Source organism: Saccostrea echinata, unplaced genomic scaffold (genome assembly GCF_033153115.1).
Source record: "Saccostrea echinata isolate AGI-Se365-2 ecotype Australia unplaced genomic scaffold, CSIRO_AGI_Sech_v1 ptg000008l, whole genome shotgun sequence".
Taxonomy (NCBI): Eukaryota; Metazoa; Mollusca; class Bivalvia; order Ostreida; family Ostreidae; genus Saccostrea; species Saccostrea echinata.
Window position 1 is genome coordinate 9,119,596 of NW_026889757.1, and position 19,453 is coordinate 9,139,048.

Below are 19,453 nucleotides of genomic sequence, written 5' to 3' on the forward strand. Positions count from 1 at the left end.
GAAATCCGCCATTTCTGAAAAATGATGGATAATCGTCATATTTACTAACAACGTATTTTCGTTATTTTTGTCAATATGACTTACTATCGTCATATTTTCTTTTTCAACTTAATTTTTCTATCCTGGTTACATAAAAGCGAAATTTGAATTCACCGCTGAAAGAAGAGTGTTTACACAAGTTTCATTTCATCCGGGTCACTAATTACTGCCGACCACGTGCGTTAGAACATCAACATGGAAGGTGAAAGTTATTATTTAGCGGTAAAATGTCGAATTTTTGTAGAACTAACTCGCCATTTTTACATGGCTTTTAGCCCTATAAAAACATATAGTACACCGTCTGGAAGTATACGCACTGGTAGAGAAAAGTCTCAACAAAAAGTTAATAGCGATTCTCTGTAACCACTTAAACTTCTTTGCCACGCATGGTCACCGATTTTGATGAAACTTTGCCCATTATTACAACTTGACACCAGAAACATATTTCAAATAAAATTTCGTTGCTATGTGTCTTGGTTGCCTAACAGCCAGAAAAGTTGGAAAAATTGAGATTTTCAGCTACTTTGAATCTTTATTAAGCCCTAATAAAGACTAAGAAAAACAAACAAACCATTCTCACAAAAACCTGACACCTTGTTGCCACTTATCCTATAAAGAAACTATTTAGAATTTATCTCTAAGTAAGTGGTAACCATGGGTACATTTGGAATACATTTTAGATGCTGAAAAATGCTCAATATTCACTAATGATAGGTGTTAAATGCTCAAACTCAATCAACAACTTAAGAAAAACAATAAAAATATTTAACATTAAGTAATTAGGTATTGGCAATATTATTCTAAAAATAACTTTCATGGTTGCCATGGTAACACAGTGTTACCATGCAAAATGTGTTGCTAAGATTGGGTTAATGCTACTATCTTCAGGAAAAAGAATAAAATTCATGACTGGCACACATACATCCTTAGGACCTTGCACCACCGACAACATCAGAAAAATTGGGATTAATTGTTACTTTGCAGTGTAACCATGGAAACAATGTACCAGTTGTTTAAAGCGATATTTTTTGCTGCCTTAGGAATTTACTTACCTTTTATTCAAGAAACATATTATTTGACTCACCTTGAATAGTACTTATCTGGTAGAACTAATTTAAAAGTTGAATATCATATATTGATAACGTTTGTTGAAAAATACAACATTGTTGCTATGGTAACCAAGTAGAGAAAATGTTCGATTTTGTTAATTATATATCAATATTAAACCCTATGTGCCAGCTTTTTGCATCCAGTTAGAAATTGGGTGGCAGTCAAAATTGAAAGTCAGGTTAGTTGTTCATAATTAGCAATCATAAAAGTTTTGGGAATCTACATACAAGGGTACGTATCTAAGGAAACAGAATATTTTTCAGATTTTTATGCATATTTTTTCGGCTTATTTCCATAGCAACGCTCTATTTAAAGAATTGAATTTGAATTTTTTGAAATGTGGAAATTAGGGTCACACCAACGTCTTTAAAAATTGATCATTAGTTATATAAAAATATGCTTTTTAGAAAGATAGGATTAGATTTAAACACTAAGAGAGTAAATTTTAAATCCCTTCTTGGTATTAAAACCATGGCAACCATTGCCAACCTATAAGAAATATCACATTTCTTCCTTGGTATATGTTACAAGGATCTTTTGTCTATTATTTGCTTGCATTTCAACCTATAATTTTTTTTATTCTTAAGTGTATGATTTTATGAAATTAAATGAGCAAAATTATTACTTTTGAATACTTTGTTTCCATAGTAACGTATGTAAAAGTTGATTTACCAAACATGTTTATCATGCATTTAAGACATCAGGCCTTCAACTTTCAGAAACAATTATTGCCACTTGTTTGCTTTGCTGCAAACGTTAACTGTGGGACTCTGAACATGTTGAAAAATGCCATTTTTCAAACTGTAGGACATGTTGCCATGGTAACCATGACACGTAGCAACCAATTTCTGCCTGATTTGCGTTAACGGTATCGAAGACTTTTATCATAGAGAGTTTGGAGAAATTCTGAGACTATGCGTGCCACAGCTCCTATATAAAAGTTCAATTCGTTACAGAGAATGGCTCTTAAAGCCATAAAAAAGTAGTGCGCCCCGTAAAACAAGCGAGATATTTCAGTGCACCCAGACCCTCCATTTTGAAAAAAGACGGAATATCGTCATTTTCGTCTTCTTTCCTATTTAATGCAAATAAATTGACAAATAACTCTTCCACTCTTATTTTTGCTTGGGAAATTTGTACTGTCAACATAACCAGTATTGTAGTCAACTGTATTAGAGAAATGAAGTTTATTTACGATGTTTTTTGTCCTTTTTTCGGTTGGTGGATCTAACATTTTTCAAAGAGAGGTAACTTGGTATTCTAGAAACACTCTAAATTTTTATGACTGTTTTTCGTCATTTTCTTAAAAATGACGAGTTTAAGTCATAATAAAAATTTTATTTTATGACTAAAAATCGTCATTTTAAAAATGATGGATTTCAGTCTCACCCCTGACTGTTAAGAGTCAGAAATACCTATTATTTGCAATTGTGTAATAGGGAAGGAGAAAATGTATGGATGGACTGGGAATCGAATCCGGGACCCCTGAATCACTCTACTGACTGAGCTACCCAGGCTGATATCCATGGCTCAAACCATAACATTCCTCCATCCTTAAATTGTCTTTGCCTCTGAAGACACGATCAAAGTTCTTATTGCCCCTGGCAGGACTTTCACCTGCAAGTCCATGACTGGTCAATGGCACCAAATTACGTAACAGGAAAGGAGAAAATGTATGGCTGGACTGGGAATCAAATTCGGGACCCCTGAATCACTAGTCAAGTGCTCTATTGACTGAGCTACCAAGGCCGATATCCACAACCCAAACCATTACACTTGTACAGTCATTTAGGGTATTCTGAATCATCTTTTACATTTTGACTGCAAACAATTTTATTAACAAGTTTATAAATGGTTGTTTTGGTATTAAAGGAAAGCCAATTCTATGAAAAATCAGATCTACATTACAGGGCCAGTCTATCTTCCATACAGCAGTCTTGACGGGGTTATATTTATATCACCTTTTTAGTGTATAGCGGGTCACTTCTGAGTATTTCGTATCACCAGGTAAATGGCTAAAAAACGGTCAGATAACAACATTACAATTAATGAATTAGTTGGTATTGTTAACCAAAAGCCTAAAAAAATAAAAAGAATTATTTTCTTGTTAATTGTTCTTGTTTATTTATTAAGCTATTAAAGCCCCCCATGGGAAATCATGGTATTAAATGGCGTTCTCAGAGGCAGAAAAGCAAATACCAACAAAGTAATAGCTTAATTCAGAAAATTAAATTAAATTGTTGTCCTGTAAATATAATTAAGTCATTTTTTTTTTACCCATATGTGAATTTTTTTTTCAATGCAAAACAATTAACATTGAACATGTAATACTTATAAATATTTTACTTATGATCGTAATTCTATGAGTAGGCTACCCAAAGATGATAATTATGATGATAAAAAAATGTATGAACAGGAATTAAACCAACTCATGTTTATATAGGTATCACGATTATCAAGTATGACATATATCACTGCATAACTGGCACATACTCATACTTGTACATATATGTGTACACATGCCTGTGTCCGTATTTGTACGATAAAAAGATCAACAGTGATCAACACTGATCAAGTGTACACTGAGACCAGGGCTGGTCTTATTAGCTCTTGCTTTGTCAAATCATTACTTTCATACTCCTTGCATTTAAGAAAAACAAAGTTATAAAAATATCTGACAAATAACAAGTGTGTAGCATGTGCAATTTATTCGGCTGCGGTCATGTACACAAGTGGTTCGAAATACCCCAAACTGTAGGGGGATACAAATGCGACCATAACTAATATATATCTGAGGTGTTATCAAAAACAATTAATGCTCATGAAAGCTATAAAATTGATGTTCTATCAATACCTAATATGCCATGCCAACACTAAAATACCTATGAGAAATATCATGCAAGATTTCTTCACGGGCATGTTCTTATACATGTACATGTGTCGTGAGAGGTACAGCTGTAAGGTAAATTACCAAGAGTCGCGATATGCAGGGTGATTCGGAATACCCTAAATGACTGTTCTTAAGCAGTGACTAGGGGTGAAACGATACACCTCCTTCACGGTTCGATATGTATTGTATAATTTTGTCTCGGTTCGGTTATTTTCGATACGATACATTTTGATAGAAGGAAACAAATTCTACGTTGTTTTATGCTTTCTTTTTCTAAATCTAGTCACATATTTTACGAATTTTATTTGGAAATTGACTAGAAGAAATTGATTAAAATTATTTGACTGTCAAAAATTATTTTACAAGCTATCAGTCATCAAAAATTTACGTTTTCTATACTTATTTATTCTGAGTAACGTGTTATACCTTATGCCAAACCCGACTGAATAACGATCCCGACCGAAAAATGAACCGAACCGAAAATTAGAGATTTTGCACCGTGTATCAAACCGAGAAAAAATACCGTGGTGCATCGATACCGCGGTGAACCGTTTCACTCCTAGCAGTGACTTTTGTTTTTAGAGATATACTACTTTAATTCTTAGTCTAATGTTACAAATATTTTCTCAGTTCACCATTCTTTACCCTTACAATTTTGTCTTTCAACTTGCAGCACATATATCAAGACGGCACTGCAGGTATAACATATAACAGGTGTGTGAAGGTAATCATCAGCATATCTCTGTAGGCCTCTAATGAAAATCTTCCACCTACTAACATTTAGAGACATCCTACACTTAAAAAACACTTGAATTATGACAAGTTTTTACCATTAAGGACTTTGGAGACAGTGTTCAAAGATCCCAGCTTCAGCAACCACTTTTACCTCGTAATATTTTAATTTTCGGCGGGAAATGTCGATTTCAGTAGGTCTCTAGCTTGAGTCGCCTGAGACAATTACCAGAGAAATAAAGATGTTGTGATGTAATATTTGACAGTATTGATAATGTGTAGATAAACTTATTTATTTTACCTGTTAATTTGAAGGATACCTAGTTGTTTATGCGTCAATTTATCTCTTTTAGTCTTTATGATGGGATATCGTAAACTGGTCTCCAGTTCCTCGGGATGTCTCTAGAATCACTATAACATTTTATGAGTGTTTCACAACCAGTTTAATGTTGACATCCTTTCGGTTTCCTCGGGTGTTATCTCCAACTCTTTCCAACAAAGATGGACTGAGTCGCAGACTCAAAGTCACAGAAGACTATGGACATGACCAATGATGGTAATTTTATGAAATCAAAGTTTAATGAATTGATAAGTCCTCATCTCACTATGATATAACAGGTTCTTTAGGACAAACGAGTTCCTTTGTGGGTGTTTACTATTTTTAAGCATTATGATATAATCACTTACTGTAAATTTATACATGCTCTATCAATATATGGTTGTACTGTTGAACTCTCAGAGTAATTAGGCATTTAATGAAATTTATATTATATACCAATTAATCCACGAAAGATCTGCGAGTATAATGAATATTTCATAAAAGTGTCACCCGATTCGTTCTTTAAGTCTACATGCAGAAATATATATTATGATTGTACATTATGAGTGTATACAACATAAGGATTAATAAATCAACCTTTCTTGCTTACCAAGTATTCTAAATGGTAGACAGACATCTCGGCCCAACGACACCTCGGCCCGTCATGTTTGACACCTCGGCCCTGACAGGTCGGCCCAAGATAATTGACATGTCAGCCCATAAAAACCTCTGACACCTCGGCCCAAGCAAAATTTTAAAATAGAAAGAATTAATCCAGGGTCTGAATTGATATTATTATAGATATAACTATTCTTTGTAAGGATTAGATGATTTTCTTCACAAAAATCAAATTGAGAATGGGGGGTGTTTTTGATAGATAATTGGTTGATTTCTATAATTAAATAAATAAAATCAGTTAAGTCCTTAACTTGGATCTCTCTCTTGTGGAAAATGCGCAATATATATGTAATACTATATTTCAACTTACTAGCAATTCTTTCTTACGATTTTATATATTTCTATCATAAGAATCTATTTTATAATATCATTTTGCAATGTTTCTCTGACGATTTGAAATGTATGAGATAGGTCAATAATCCGTGAAAGAAATGGATTACATTTAAACTTTTTTGTGCTTGGGAGATTAATGCGAGAATAATCAGATGCATCCTTCATGATTTTTTTGAATCTACATTGAAAAAGTTCTGTAAACTGTTTGATAAAATATTAACTTTTTTAAAGGAGAAAATATTCAATGGATGTAAATGTACTGTCTCACAATTAAACCTGCTCGTAATTAACCCCTCATTGTCACCAGTATGACATGCACTTGAGACTCCAAAGGATGCGCCACAGCATTTTGTTTGCTTATCAGTTAGCACCCTATATAATTATATAAAAATATTAACTTTCGTAAAGGAGAAAAATGACACACACTTGAAATTTTGCTTGGGCCGAGGTGTCTTATAGATGGGCCGACCTGTCTGAGCTGAGGTGTCATTGGGCCGAGATGTCAATGGGCCGAGGTGTCGTTGGGCCGAGGTGTCTGACATTCTTTTAAATGTGTGAAACATTGGTTTATTACTTGTCTTTATATGAAATAAAAGTCAAAGATGATAAACCAATGTCTTAAAGGAAGACAACATATGTACGTGTGAAACTTGGGGGGGGGGGGGAACAAATGTTAGAAAACATTATAACTTTATCAGCATGAGCACTGAAAATATTGTAATGGTTTGGACCTGGATATCGGCCTAAGAAGCTTAGTTGGTAGAGCACCCGCATGGTTAGCGGGGGGTCTTGGGTTCAAGTCCCAGTCTGGCTAGCTGATATTTCATCCCGCTGACATTATATAGGTACCAGTTTTGAGTCCCAGTCTGACTAATATTTAATCCCACCTGTTACATTTGGCACCCAACAACAAAATACAATTTGGTTTAGAAGAGTCTTGGTGAAGTTTTCAAGATGGAAAACCTCCAGATAAAGGGGGAGAAGTGTAATGGGGATTAGGTACTTTGGCCTGGTTGCTCAGTTGTAGAGCTCCTGCACAGTTAGTTGGATGTCCTGGGTTTCGAGTACTAGTCTGCCTGACATATTTTCCTGCCTGTTTTAAATACATAGAAGAATAAGCACTAATAAAAATGTGCTTGTAGATAGCTAGTTTAAATAAATGAAATCTTAATTCATTATTGAAAGATTGTTAAATTCTGTATAAGAGCATGTGCCTAATATATGTATATGCTGTGCACTACATGTGAATATGCAGTTATGCACCCATGTACTAAGGCAGCCCTGGATTAAGATTCATATTGTTGCGAAATGATATGTCTAAAAGTGCACTATGTCATTATCTGAAGCACACATGCATATATATTATGCCTTGATCAATCACCTGTAGATTGCAGCAAAATCAACCCTTGGTTTCCAACAAGATCTACATGCATGCTTATTAGTTCATATTTTTATTTGCTTATCTTTTGAAGAGGAAACACAAAATGATTATCAACTGTATCCTAATCTGCTAGAATTTAGACCCTGGGTACTTATTTTATTTACTTTGATTATAAAGATATCAAAGACAAGCAGGAACAAATTTTGTACAGTTCAAACAATATACATGTACAAGTCATTATCATGTTAAAGTTTGTTTTTTATCTATTAAAGGTCTTCATCAAAGTGGAAATTTAATAGATAACTGTCTTTATAATCATGTAACTGAGTAAATATGAATCGGGAAAAATGCTATAGTTATTTTTTTAATTGTTTTTTGCTTAAGTTTGATTAAAGTCCATGAAACATCCAATCAGTTTTCAATAATTAACTTTATATTTTCAAAATAATATATAGATTTAAGAAAAAAATGTTTATTTCTTATGTCTGTGCTTATATGTATGGAAAAACCCGATATTTTCTTATTTCTTTATACATTGTAGTAGGTACTTGTACACTAACCTATGAGAGTGCTGCTCTTGGATACAGTGACTTTCCATTGACAGAGGAACCAGTGTATCTACTGGGCATAAAGTACAGTGCTTTATATGGTAAGACATCGATAAAGTGCTTTAAATTGTAAGCTATAGATAAAGTACAGTACTTTGTATGGTAAGCTATAAAGTACAGTACTTTGTATGGTAAGCTATAAAGTACAGTACTTTGTATGGTAAGATATAGATAAAGTAAAGTGCTTTATATGTTAGGTATTGATAATCATAAAGTACAGAACTTTGTAAGGTAATAACATGGCCGTAGGAACCGGGGGGGGGGGGGGGGGGGTGCCCCCCCCCAATAATTTTGCCGATATATAGACTACTATAGTAAACATAGGTAGTATATGCTGGTGCCCCCTCAATAGAAACTGATGACCTTTTTTTTTTTTTTTTTTTTTTTTTTGCTTGTCAAGGGATTTTTGGTAGTTGATTACCCTTTTTTTTTTTTTTTTTTTTTTTTTTTGCTTGTCAGGAAATTTTTGGTAGTGCCCCCTCAACTGTCATCTGAAAAATGTATGGCTGTGCCCCCCCAAACTGAAATTGCTTCCTACGGGCCTGAATATCCTTTCAAGGTCCAGGCAGTTCTAGAGCCGCACGGCCTTAGCATAATAAAATGAAAGATATCAAATTTCCGATTCATATAGCCAAGGCTGTTTTTCTGGAGGACAACTGTAATGTAATAAAACAGATGTAAAATAAAAAAAATATATATAGCCACAGCATAAAAACAAATAAATTTTTTCTTTTTTCATTTCATTATATACAGTTGAATTTCATTATCTCGAACACTGATATCTTAAATACCAGGGATATGTCGAAGTGAGTTAGCAGTCTCAACAACTTAAGCTTTATGTTGTTATGGTTTTTTTTTTTATCCTGGTTATCTTGAATCATCAGATATCTCAAAGTTAAATCTTGATCCCATCAAGTCCGAGATAATGAGGTTTGTCTGTATTCCATATAAACTTTTAATACTTTTATGCATTAATATGGCACAGTTGTTTTAGAGTCAATAGATTTTTTTCTAAATGATTATGTTTAAGTATGCTCTGACTAGATAATATGTGCAGTCTTGAAAATGCCTCTAACTGTTTCTAACATATTAATCTGATGTTAACTATTGTATAAATTTTGTTACACTTATGCCAAATTATAAAGGCATTTGTCACTTGTATTGTTTTTGTTAGAGAAACAGCATCTTATATAGTTTTCTCTCAATAAATATCAATTGAATTTGTTTTGCATAGCTTAGTGTGTTACAAAAAAGATCAGGAGTTGAGAAAAGATAAACACACCTGTTATCATAAATTTTTTGTGAAGTATGTAATACGCATTTTTCTAAAACTGTATTAATATGAATACTGGTGAGCTTCGGTATCTCGAACACTGATATCTCGGCCATTGCTATGTTGAAGTGATTTGGAAGTCCTAACCACTTATTCCATATGTTTCTTTACCCTGATATCTCGAATTCTTGGATATCTCAAAGTTTTTTCTCAGTCCCTCCGAGTTTGAGATAACAAGGTTTGACTGTAGTAAATTATAAAGTTCATGTACAAAGTACAGTACTTTCTAGGATTAAATATATATAAAGTACAATACTTTGCATGGTAAAATATAGAGAGAGAACATTAATTTGTATGGTAAAATAAAGATAAAGCACATTGCTTTGGTAAGATATATAAAATTTACAGTACAGTTTATATGATAAAATAAAATACAGTACTTTACTACTTTGTTTGATAAGATAAAGTATAGTACTTTATTGGTAAGATACAGTACAGTACTTTGTATGGTAAGATGTAGATTATGTATACATAAAATGCATTAATTAATTGTTTTAGTGAGATATATAAAATTAAACCAATAAATAAAATTATAGCTGCATGTTATTTTGGAACTTTTGCAGTGTAAGCTATTGTTTGTTGGAATTGTGATTTTTTTATCTGGAATATCATGGACATGTTAAAGTATTGGGAAGTCCTAACCACGTATATCTTGAGTATTTTTACCCCTCGGATATCTCGAAGTTTTTTCTCGCTCCCATTGAGTTTGAGATAACAAGATTTGACTGTATTTGTTGATTGTGTATAAATTATCATAAAACTGTAAATAAGTTCATCAATTATAAGAGGAAGTGGTAACAATTTATCTTTTATTGCAGACAGAGATGACTTAAAGAAAGATTTTCTTTCAAGAATATGGTGTACCTATAGGAAAAACTTCCCAGCTATTGGTAAATTTTACTTAGATAGCTGTAATTGTCAACAGATGTTCATGTTTACAAGATTGATTTATGTACGCTAACTGTGATTATTTATCAATACTGAATAGAGTAGACCCAAACACAAAGACAATATCATGTTATCAAGTTAAGAAGTTGTATAGATACTTTATCATGCTTGATATGGATTTTGGTCTGATGGACTTGACTGACAATCTAAAGGACCATTGTTCAAATGCTTGTGGCATGGAATAAGGTGATGTATATCATGTCTATATGGAATTCACTTGATATATGTTAATGAGGAAATCCCAACTATTTTAAATTCATTCAATTTTTATTGACAAAAGTGAATGGGATTGGGCAGCAGGCTCAGCCTATTTTAGCCCTCTCCCTACATCGAGGTCAATCAAGGTGAATACAAAAAAAAATTAACATTAAATAAACAAAGCAAATAAGTAGAAAAAATACCAAGAAGAAAAAAAGAAAAGTTAAATATTAAGCAAAATTACAGAGAAGTACTGTTACATATACCCACACCCCCTGGTATATGACAATGTTTAAAAAATCAGTTTGTTGTTGCCCAACTATAAATGAAGGGAATGAAGCTAAAATTATTAGTTGTATATATTCAATAATGTACAGAGTGTATCTTTAATTCACTGGGTCTCATGGAAATTTGGATTCAATTAGAAATATCCTATCATATGATCATGGATTAAAGTAAAAAATGTATTTATAGGCGGAACAGGCCCAACATCAGATGCAGGATGGGGATGTATGTTACGGTGTGGACAGATGATGCTCGCCCAGGCTTTGGTGGTCAGGCACTTAGGGAGAGGTTTCCATCTAATTTTTTCTTATTACATCTAAAAAGTAACTTTTAAGATCTAAAATCTTGTTTTGTAAGGCCTCCACATACATTAAAAAATTCACTTATAGATCAATAGTGGAAAAGATGACTGGGTTGTAGACATTGTACTAGTATAGTTAATGTTTGACAGAAATTGAAGATGGTACTTTATTTTATTGTAGATTGGAGATGGAATCCAAACTGCCATGATGAAAGTTACAAAAGAGTTCTACAAATGTTTGCAGACAAGAAAAGTGCAAATTACTCCATTCAACAAATAGGTGTGCATATAATCATTATTTCAGATTCAGATAATCTTTTTTTATTTAATTTGGCCAGTTTTTTAGATAATTGGTAAATACAGTTTCACCTATTGCTAATTTTCAATACACATTTTTGATAAGCAAGTTCATTGTAAATAAAATATCCCTATTGTGAAGAAGTATCTTAAGCTTAATTCCATACTTAATAGCATCCATGGGAGTTTCTGAAGGTAAACAAGTTGGATCATGGTTTGGACCAAACACAGTGGCTCAAGTATTGAAGTAAGGCATAAATGAATAATCAATGTAAAATCTGTGTAACTTGAAGCATATACTGTTGAATTTTCACGAACATCAATATCTTGAATACAATTGATAGGTGGTTTAAAAGTCCAAAATATTTTTACCTCGACGTCAGTACATGTATCTTTAATCCTCAGATACTTGGTCTCTGATAGTTTGGGATAAGGAGGTCAGTTACTCCTTTACCTTTAAAAGTTTTGCTTAAACAATGTTTAATTATCAAATGTATATGTTATCATACTGTTATGTTAGATTAGCTATTAAAGAATAAATTGTCATTATGATGGCTGGTCAATACAGATGAAATATATGAGAGAAATGACTATTCACATCTCATCTAGTCAAATATCAATACTCAACATTTTGTGGAAATTAATTAACATTAAATGGGAGAATTTTCAATGTTAATTGAAACATGTTTTTGTGTATTTTCTCTCACAAAGGTCTATTAAATATTCTAATAAGATAAACACTTTTTTAGTTTGACAGAACAATTGGTTTTCTCCATTACAGTTTTGCCCTTTTAACAACTTTCAACATTGTTTGTTACTAATGATCCACCATTTTACACAATATGAAGCTGAAGTTCATTAACAAGATTAATGTGATAAAATATTGTATGCTAAAATTCTCAGGATCTCATCAATATTTTCTTACCAGGGAATTAGTAGCTTAATTTATAAACAATGGTAAATAGTATATGAATATACATGTATATGTACAGGTATTTATTACATTTTCAACAGTGAAATATTGTAATTTATTTTTTGAATAAAAATGATATTCTGACACAGTGTGAAAGGGTATCAAAATGGTATTCTCACAGTGTGAGAATATCAGAAGTGCGACATAATTCTCGATTTTCCTTTCTATCACGAATAATGTTTAAAAAACTCCCTTGGCCTGTTACAAGATAGAGAGAGTAAATGAACAATCCTGGCAGAAACTAAAACTGCCAAAGTTTCTCCAAATATGCTTTGCACTCGTGAAAATATAAAAAAAAAAATCCTGTCCCACTCGTGAAATAAATTCCATATTCATCTACAAAACATTGAATATTCTCTATATATATTTCTATACTGAATCTGTTCACATATTTTTTCTGAACAGGAAGTTAGCTGTGTACGACGAGTGGAGTTCTCTTGTGATTCATATAGCCATGGATAACACTGTCATAGAAAATGATATAAGTATGTTATCTACAAGTGGTGAAGGCTATCTCCTTTATTTAACTATGAAATGCCTTTTTGCATAAGGCTTACACACATGTTTAATTTTTTTCTTGACTTTACATGTTTTTTGAATGATTAGAACTGAGAAATACTTCCATGTATATTATCATTTAATATCATTGGGACCAATTTTAGACCCTAAATGTTTTATTTCAGGGAGTGTTTGTAAAGGAAATGAACAAAGTGACTGTGATATTATTGGAGTTAGACAATTAAAACATAATTCTGCTGCCATGGGACAAAGCAAAAGTTCTAGTCAAAATTCCTCGAACCAAAATAAAAACAAACAAAATACAGTGGATGTCAAAAGTTGGAAACCACTTTTACTTGTAATTCCATTACGACTTGGATTGACTGAAATTAATTCAGTTTATGTGCACAGTTTAAAGGTATGCGATTCCTTTTACTTTACTACATGTATAACTTGCCCTACTTTAATTAAGAATGTACATTTTATTTAAGGTACATTTATTGTTACCAAAAAGGGAAATAAAAAATATATTGATTTACTTATTTGTAAGGAAACTCTTTTAAATTACAAAGGAAAAACTTAATGTTACATGTAATAAAATGTACTTGGAGATAAGTCTCAAAAAGCCCCACACCTCTAACTTTCAGGCTTGTTTAAGTTTTCCCCAGAGTGTGGGTATAATTGGGGGCAAACCAAACCACGCCCACTGGTTCATTGGTTATATGGGTAAGCATATATTTACATATTCTGTGTAGATTTCCTTTACTTTTGCTCATGTTTCTAATCAATTTTTTATTCTTTAATATTTGAATTTATTTTTCCTTTCACAGTTTCATCAAAACTTTAAAGGTGCTTGGACACAGATTTGAAGTTAATATTTTCTCAAATTTTCTGTATAATTTCATGACTTATATGTTGCTATAGCATTTCATACTAAAATATAATAAAAATCTTATTTCATCTCGTAGTTATTGAAACTTCAAATTTCTGAATGTGTTTGATTGACACATCCTTGCACTTTCACAAATTTTAATTTTATTCTTAATACTTAAGAAAAGTGGCAATTTTGTTGTGTATTAATGAAAAAAATTAAAACTATAATCCAGAAAATTCAGAGTAGAAATGTTCGAAAGCAAAACCCACTCACAGTATTGTCAGTCCGTGCTCAGTGGTGTGTGCAGAGTTTAACAATTGAACACACCCGGTGAATCGTAAACATTAACAATAACAGAGCTCGTGCCCTGTTTACAAAAACAGTTTACGTTTCATGGGTGTATTCAATTTGTTAAACTCTGTACACCACTGAGCACGGGCTGACGATATTAGTGAGGGTGTTTGCTTTCGCACATTTCTACTCTGAGTTTTCTGGATTATAGATGTAATGTTTTTCATTAATACACAACAAAATCGCTTCTTTTCTTAAATGTTAAGGACAAAGATAAAATTTGTGAAAGTGCAAGGATGTGTTAATCAAACGCGTCCACGAATTCGTAGTTCCAATAATTTCCAGATAAAATAAGTTTTTAATTATATTTTCGTGTGAAATGCTATTGCAATATATAAGTCGTGATATCATACAGAAAATTTGAGAAAATATTAACTTCAAATCTGTGTCTAAGCACCTTTAAAGAAGATAAGAAATTATTTTTTAGAACTCCAAAAGTACATACTGGTATATAATTTCTTGATTCTGAGCTTCTACGCTAAAAAGCACTTTTATTTTTAGGGGATAAATTGATTTATCTTGACCCACACACTACGCAGCCATCAGAGGACCTGGACAGTCCAAACTTCCCGGATGATAGCTACCACTGTCCTTTTCCTTCCACAATGAATGTTATGGATTTAGATCCTTCGATAGCACTGGTATAATTGCATACAATCATACATATATGAAGATCTATTTTAAAATTCTGAATATGATTGTTCTGAAGTTTTAGAACAACAGTAAAAGCAATTTTCAGTTAAACTTGGTAATAACAATGTCCTGGGGACCTGTGAATTTACTTTGTTATATCCGTAATTCTTATATCCATATAACAAATTCATTCAAGTATATACATGTACATGTATAGCAAATTTGCAATATACGTGTTTCCCTTTAAGTATGACTACTGAATTTGGTCAGGGAAGTATCAAATACAAAACATTTTCTGATTAATTTCAAATATAAATACATGTACATGTACTTATGGAAAATGATGTCAGTTAAATTTTTTAAAGTTTGAGATCTTTAAAATGGCTAAAAAAGATGTAAATTTCATTATTTTTAACCACTACAAGACATAAAAATCAGTTCGCTATATCCATAAATTTGTTTATCTGTAAAATTTTACAAGGAATTGTTAAAGATTTTGTTTGGGATCAAAAAAGTTCACTATAGATGACTTGTATATGTACATTTGCTACACTGTGTGTTTGTACTAAATGAGATTTACTGTGGAAAAGTTGAACACCATTATTATTTGGTATGACTGGTATAGAATCAACTGAATTATGCAACTGTTGTTGGATCATTTAGCTAGATTTTTACAAACTTTATTATGGAGGAATATTATACAATCATTGCTGGTTTGTGAGGTCAATACAATGATTTAGACACCTGAGGAGTACAATATTTAACCGAGCCCGAAGGGCGAGGTGAATGTACTTCGAAGGTGGCTAAATCATCGTATTGACCGAAAAAACAGCAATAATTGTTTTATTATATGATTAAATGATTAAATGACACACCCTCATTAAGCAATCCATGCCATCTTACTTGTTTACATCTACTGAAGTACTAGCCGAACATAATGAGAGAAACGGGGTTAAAAAAAAAAACAGTTGTATTATTTTGGAATTTTTAATTCTAGTTTAGATGCAATGTAGAAAAAAATAAATGTCAGGCACATATATAGGATTGATTTTGAAAAAGGGGGCATTAAAAGGGAAAAAAATAATAACTAACCTGAAAACAAATCTTTGACTACCCCCCTCCCCCCTCCAAAAAAAAGGAAAAGAATTCTCCCAACTAAAAATTTTATTTGGTGGGATGTAAAGGTCCATAAACGAGGGGAGGGGGGCTTTTATTGAAACTTTTATCCTTAAAAATTAAATCAAAACTTTATATTCTCAAAACTGTGAGGTGGGGAGAGGGGCAGGCCTCCTGCAACCCCCCACCCCACCCCTCACCCAAGAATCTACGTGCCTTAATGTTATGTTCATATGAGTGGAAGTCACTTGGAAGTGAAATAACTTTCCAAAACTATTTGCATCAATTTGGAATTTCCCTATCTATTTTTGGTCCAATGTAGAATAAATAATTCCTTATATTGACCTGGAAGGTCACGTGCAGGTCAATATAACGTAGTATTTTTCTAACATTGCTGGATCTCAGCCAATCAGAGAGATGGGAATTATTCAATCATATAATAATTCTTCTTATTTTGTCTATAAAGCATCTTTTAATAAATTTACCCATGAAAAAGTTTCCCAACCAGGTTTTAAACATGTGTACCTGTATTTTAAAAATACAAATGTATTAAATATCCAGTTTCAAATTCATTCATTGAGCAGTAGGGTGAACTGGGTAAAAATAGAATATTTGCAAAATATTGAAAGAAACAATATTTAAAGATTGTTCAAATAACTTCAAAAAATATTGTTTAGTATACTTAATAATGTCAATTTTGTCTACTAAGGGGTTTTACTGTGGAACAGAGAAAGAGTTTGATGATCTCACACAAAGTGTTCAGAAGTTTGTTGTCAGCTCCAGTAAAAACCCCATGTTTGAACTGTATAAAGATAGACCCCATCACTGGCCTCCATATGAACCATACACTGCCCAGTCAGCTAGTGCAACAGGTAAGGTCATCACATGTGGACCATATTAGTAGATCTTTTCACAATAAATCATGATAATTTTCCAGCGTAGGAGAAATCTTAGGTGTTTATTCCTTTTCACAAAAGTTCTATCAAGATTCTTAAGTGTAAAATTTAATTGTCATTACTTTACAAAGTCATAATCCTATTGTAAGTATTTTAGGACCTATTACTAATATATTGTAAAAATATTCTGGTAACCAATAAAACCAAAATTCACTTTTAACTGTTCTTTTTCACACAACTACAAAAGCATTTTACATTTTTTTCACAATTTTTGTGAATTATTGTAATTATTATATACTCCTACTACAAAATATTTACGATGACAGTTTAAGATTTTCATATGACCCACTTTTGCATCAGATTTGTGATTGTGAAGTCAGATTTCAAACTTTTTGCTTCACAATCAATTACACCTGTACATTCATTATATGTCGCCAATAATGTATGTTTTGCTGACAAGTGATGAAAACTTTGCTTTATTTTATTTTCATTCACTTTTTTAGCTCACCTGAGCCGAAGGCTCAAGTGAGATTTTCTGATCGAAATTTGTCCGTTGTCTGTTGTCGTCATCGTTGTTGTTGTTGTAAACTTTTCACATTTTCATCTTCTTCTCCAGAACTACTGGGCCAATTTCAATCAAACTTGGCACAAAGTATCCTTGGGTGAAGGGGATTCAAGTTTATTCAAATGAAGGGCCACGCCCTCCTCCAAGGGGAGATAATTATGAAATAGCAAAAAATTAATGGCATTATTGAAAAATCTTCTTCTCAAGAACCAATGGGCCAGGAAAGATAAAACTCATGGGGATTATTGTCAGGTAGTGTAGATTCAAGTTTGTTCAAATCATGACCCCTGGGGGTAGGGTGGGACCACAATGGATGATCAAAGTTTTACATAGGGATATATAGGAAAAATCTTCAAAAATCTTCTTCTCAAGAACAGCAAAGCTATGATTGGTCATATTTATATGGAAGCATCCTCAGGTGGTGTAGATTCAAGTTTGTTCAAATCATGACCTCCAGGGGTAGGACGGGACCACAATGAAAGTTCAAACTTGTAGAGAAAAAAGTCACAGTCAAAAAATCATGTAAGCATTCTTAGTCAGTGTAGATTTAATTTTGTTCAAATCATACCCCCCCCCCCCCCCCCACACTCCCTTTTAGGGGTAGGTTGGGACCACTTACGCATTTAAGCTTTTCAATACTTAACTGATTTTTCCTCTTTTCCTAGCCACAGTGCTCAGGTGAGCGATGTGCCCCCTGGGCCTCTTGTTTTAGGATTATAAAGCATATTGAGGTCATTGCTAAGCATGAAGTTTGTGATAAGTAAAATATTAGTTTAATCTGTTACCAATGTGTTCATGAAAAGCACTTAAGATTTGTGGTAAGAGATTCTCAAGTAAAAATTTTACACAAAAACTTATAATTTTTTGTGAATATGGCTACAGGTCCAAGTGTTATTTTAAACAATTAGCAACAAGACACATTCTAGGTAGTAGAATTTAGGAACAAGAATTTATCTTTCTCTGATTATAATTCACATTTCTCAATTGTGAAATTTTATTTAGAAAGTCAATGTTTTCATTGTCAAATTCTTTGATTCACTGATCATAGGAAGAGTTGAAAGAGTTTGTGGATTACCCAAGTCACTTGGACATAAAAACAAAGTCTTTTTGAAGTGTTGTCTGCTTCGTACTTACCGTAATCATAAGGCTTACTTTGGACAAATCATAGTCCTCAACTGAAAAATGAACTAATTTTTTCAAAATTTTACATCTCATTAAGAGTAACCTTAGAAGAGTTAAGACATGCAGGTAAACACTGGGGTTGATGAGGTTTTTTATTTAATATATTTTCACAGGATTTACTATGGTTGATGGACTGGATACAGAAGAAGAATTTGAACTCATAGGGTAACTACAAAGGTTGTAGACTGAACCTTGAATGGATGGACAGATCCATTGAGATGGATTTTTAGTATAGTTCAACATAATTTGTGCCTGTCATGAGAAAGGACAAAGAGAGCTTAAATTGTGATATTTATTGTATAAACTTGATTGTGAAAACCCTCTGTATACTGTTGTATATTGTAAGCATTTACCAGAGCCTTTACAATATTTCTAAATGTTCAAAATGTATCCATGTCATTCATTTCAAAGTATAACTTACTTTCAGTAGAAATTAACTTGTACATGTATAAAAATATTGAAAGATGAGCCTGAAAATTCTCTTATTATCCATGCTTCCACTGATCTTTTTCAGTGTATATGTAAAATCTTTCAAAAGCACATTTTTATGATGTATCCAACTATCTATTCTGTCATTGTTAAGTTGTATTCAATGTTAATATGCTATTTTTTTCTGTTATGTTTTGTGTGAAAGAATTTAAATATGATTTTGCAGTAATTAACTTCATGTTCATGTAAAAAAAAGTTCTCCAGTTCATGTTAGCATGACTCCACTTAATAACTAAAGATTAATAGAGAGAATACAAATCATAAATCACGTGACTTACCGGTATTATAATATGCAAAATTATTGCTCAGAAATAAGTTTAATTAACTATATATGTAAATGTAAATTACAGAAATTCTCTTAATCTTTGTTCAATTTTAGAGATATTTTAATTCAGCATGTTGCAATGTAAACCGTTTGTTATTT

At 32.4% G+C, this 19,453-nt stretch overlaps 1 protein-coding gene across 1 annotated transcript; it reads left to right on the forward strand.

The window, feature by feature from the left end:
- Nucleotides 1–5,218: 5,218 nt before the first annotated feature.
- On the forward strand, nt 5,219–19,064 carry LOC133181025 (cysteine protease ATG4B-like). The gene is made up of 12 exons (XM_061315554.1): nt 5,219–5,327; nt 8,024–8,131; nt 10,242–10,313; nt 11,044–11,142; nt 11,337–11,435; nt 11,627–11,699; nt 12,831–12,910; nt 13,109–13,341; nt 13,571–13,649; nt 14,650–14,789; nt 16,607–16,769; nt 18,654–19,064. The coding sequence occupies exons 1-12, from the start codon at nt 5,309–5,311 to the stop codon at nt 18,707–18,709; spliced, it is 1,221 nt and encodes a 406-aa protein (XP_061171538.1). The 5' UTR covers nt 5,219–5,308; the 3' UTR covers nt 18,710–19,064.
- The last annotated feature ends 389 nt before the right edge of the window (nt 19,065–19,453 follow it).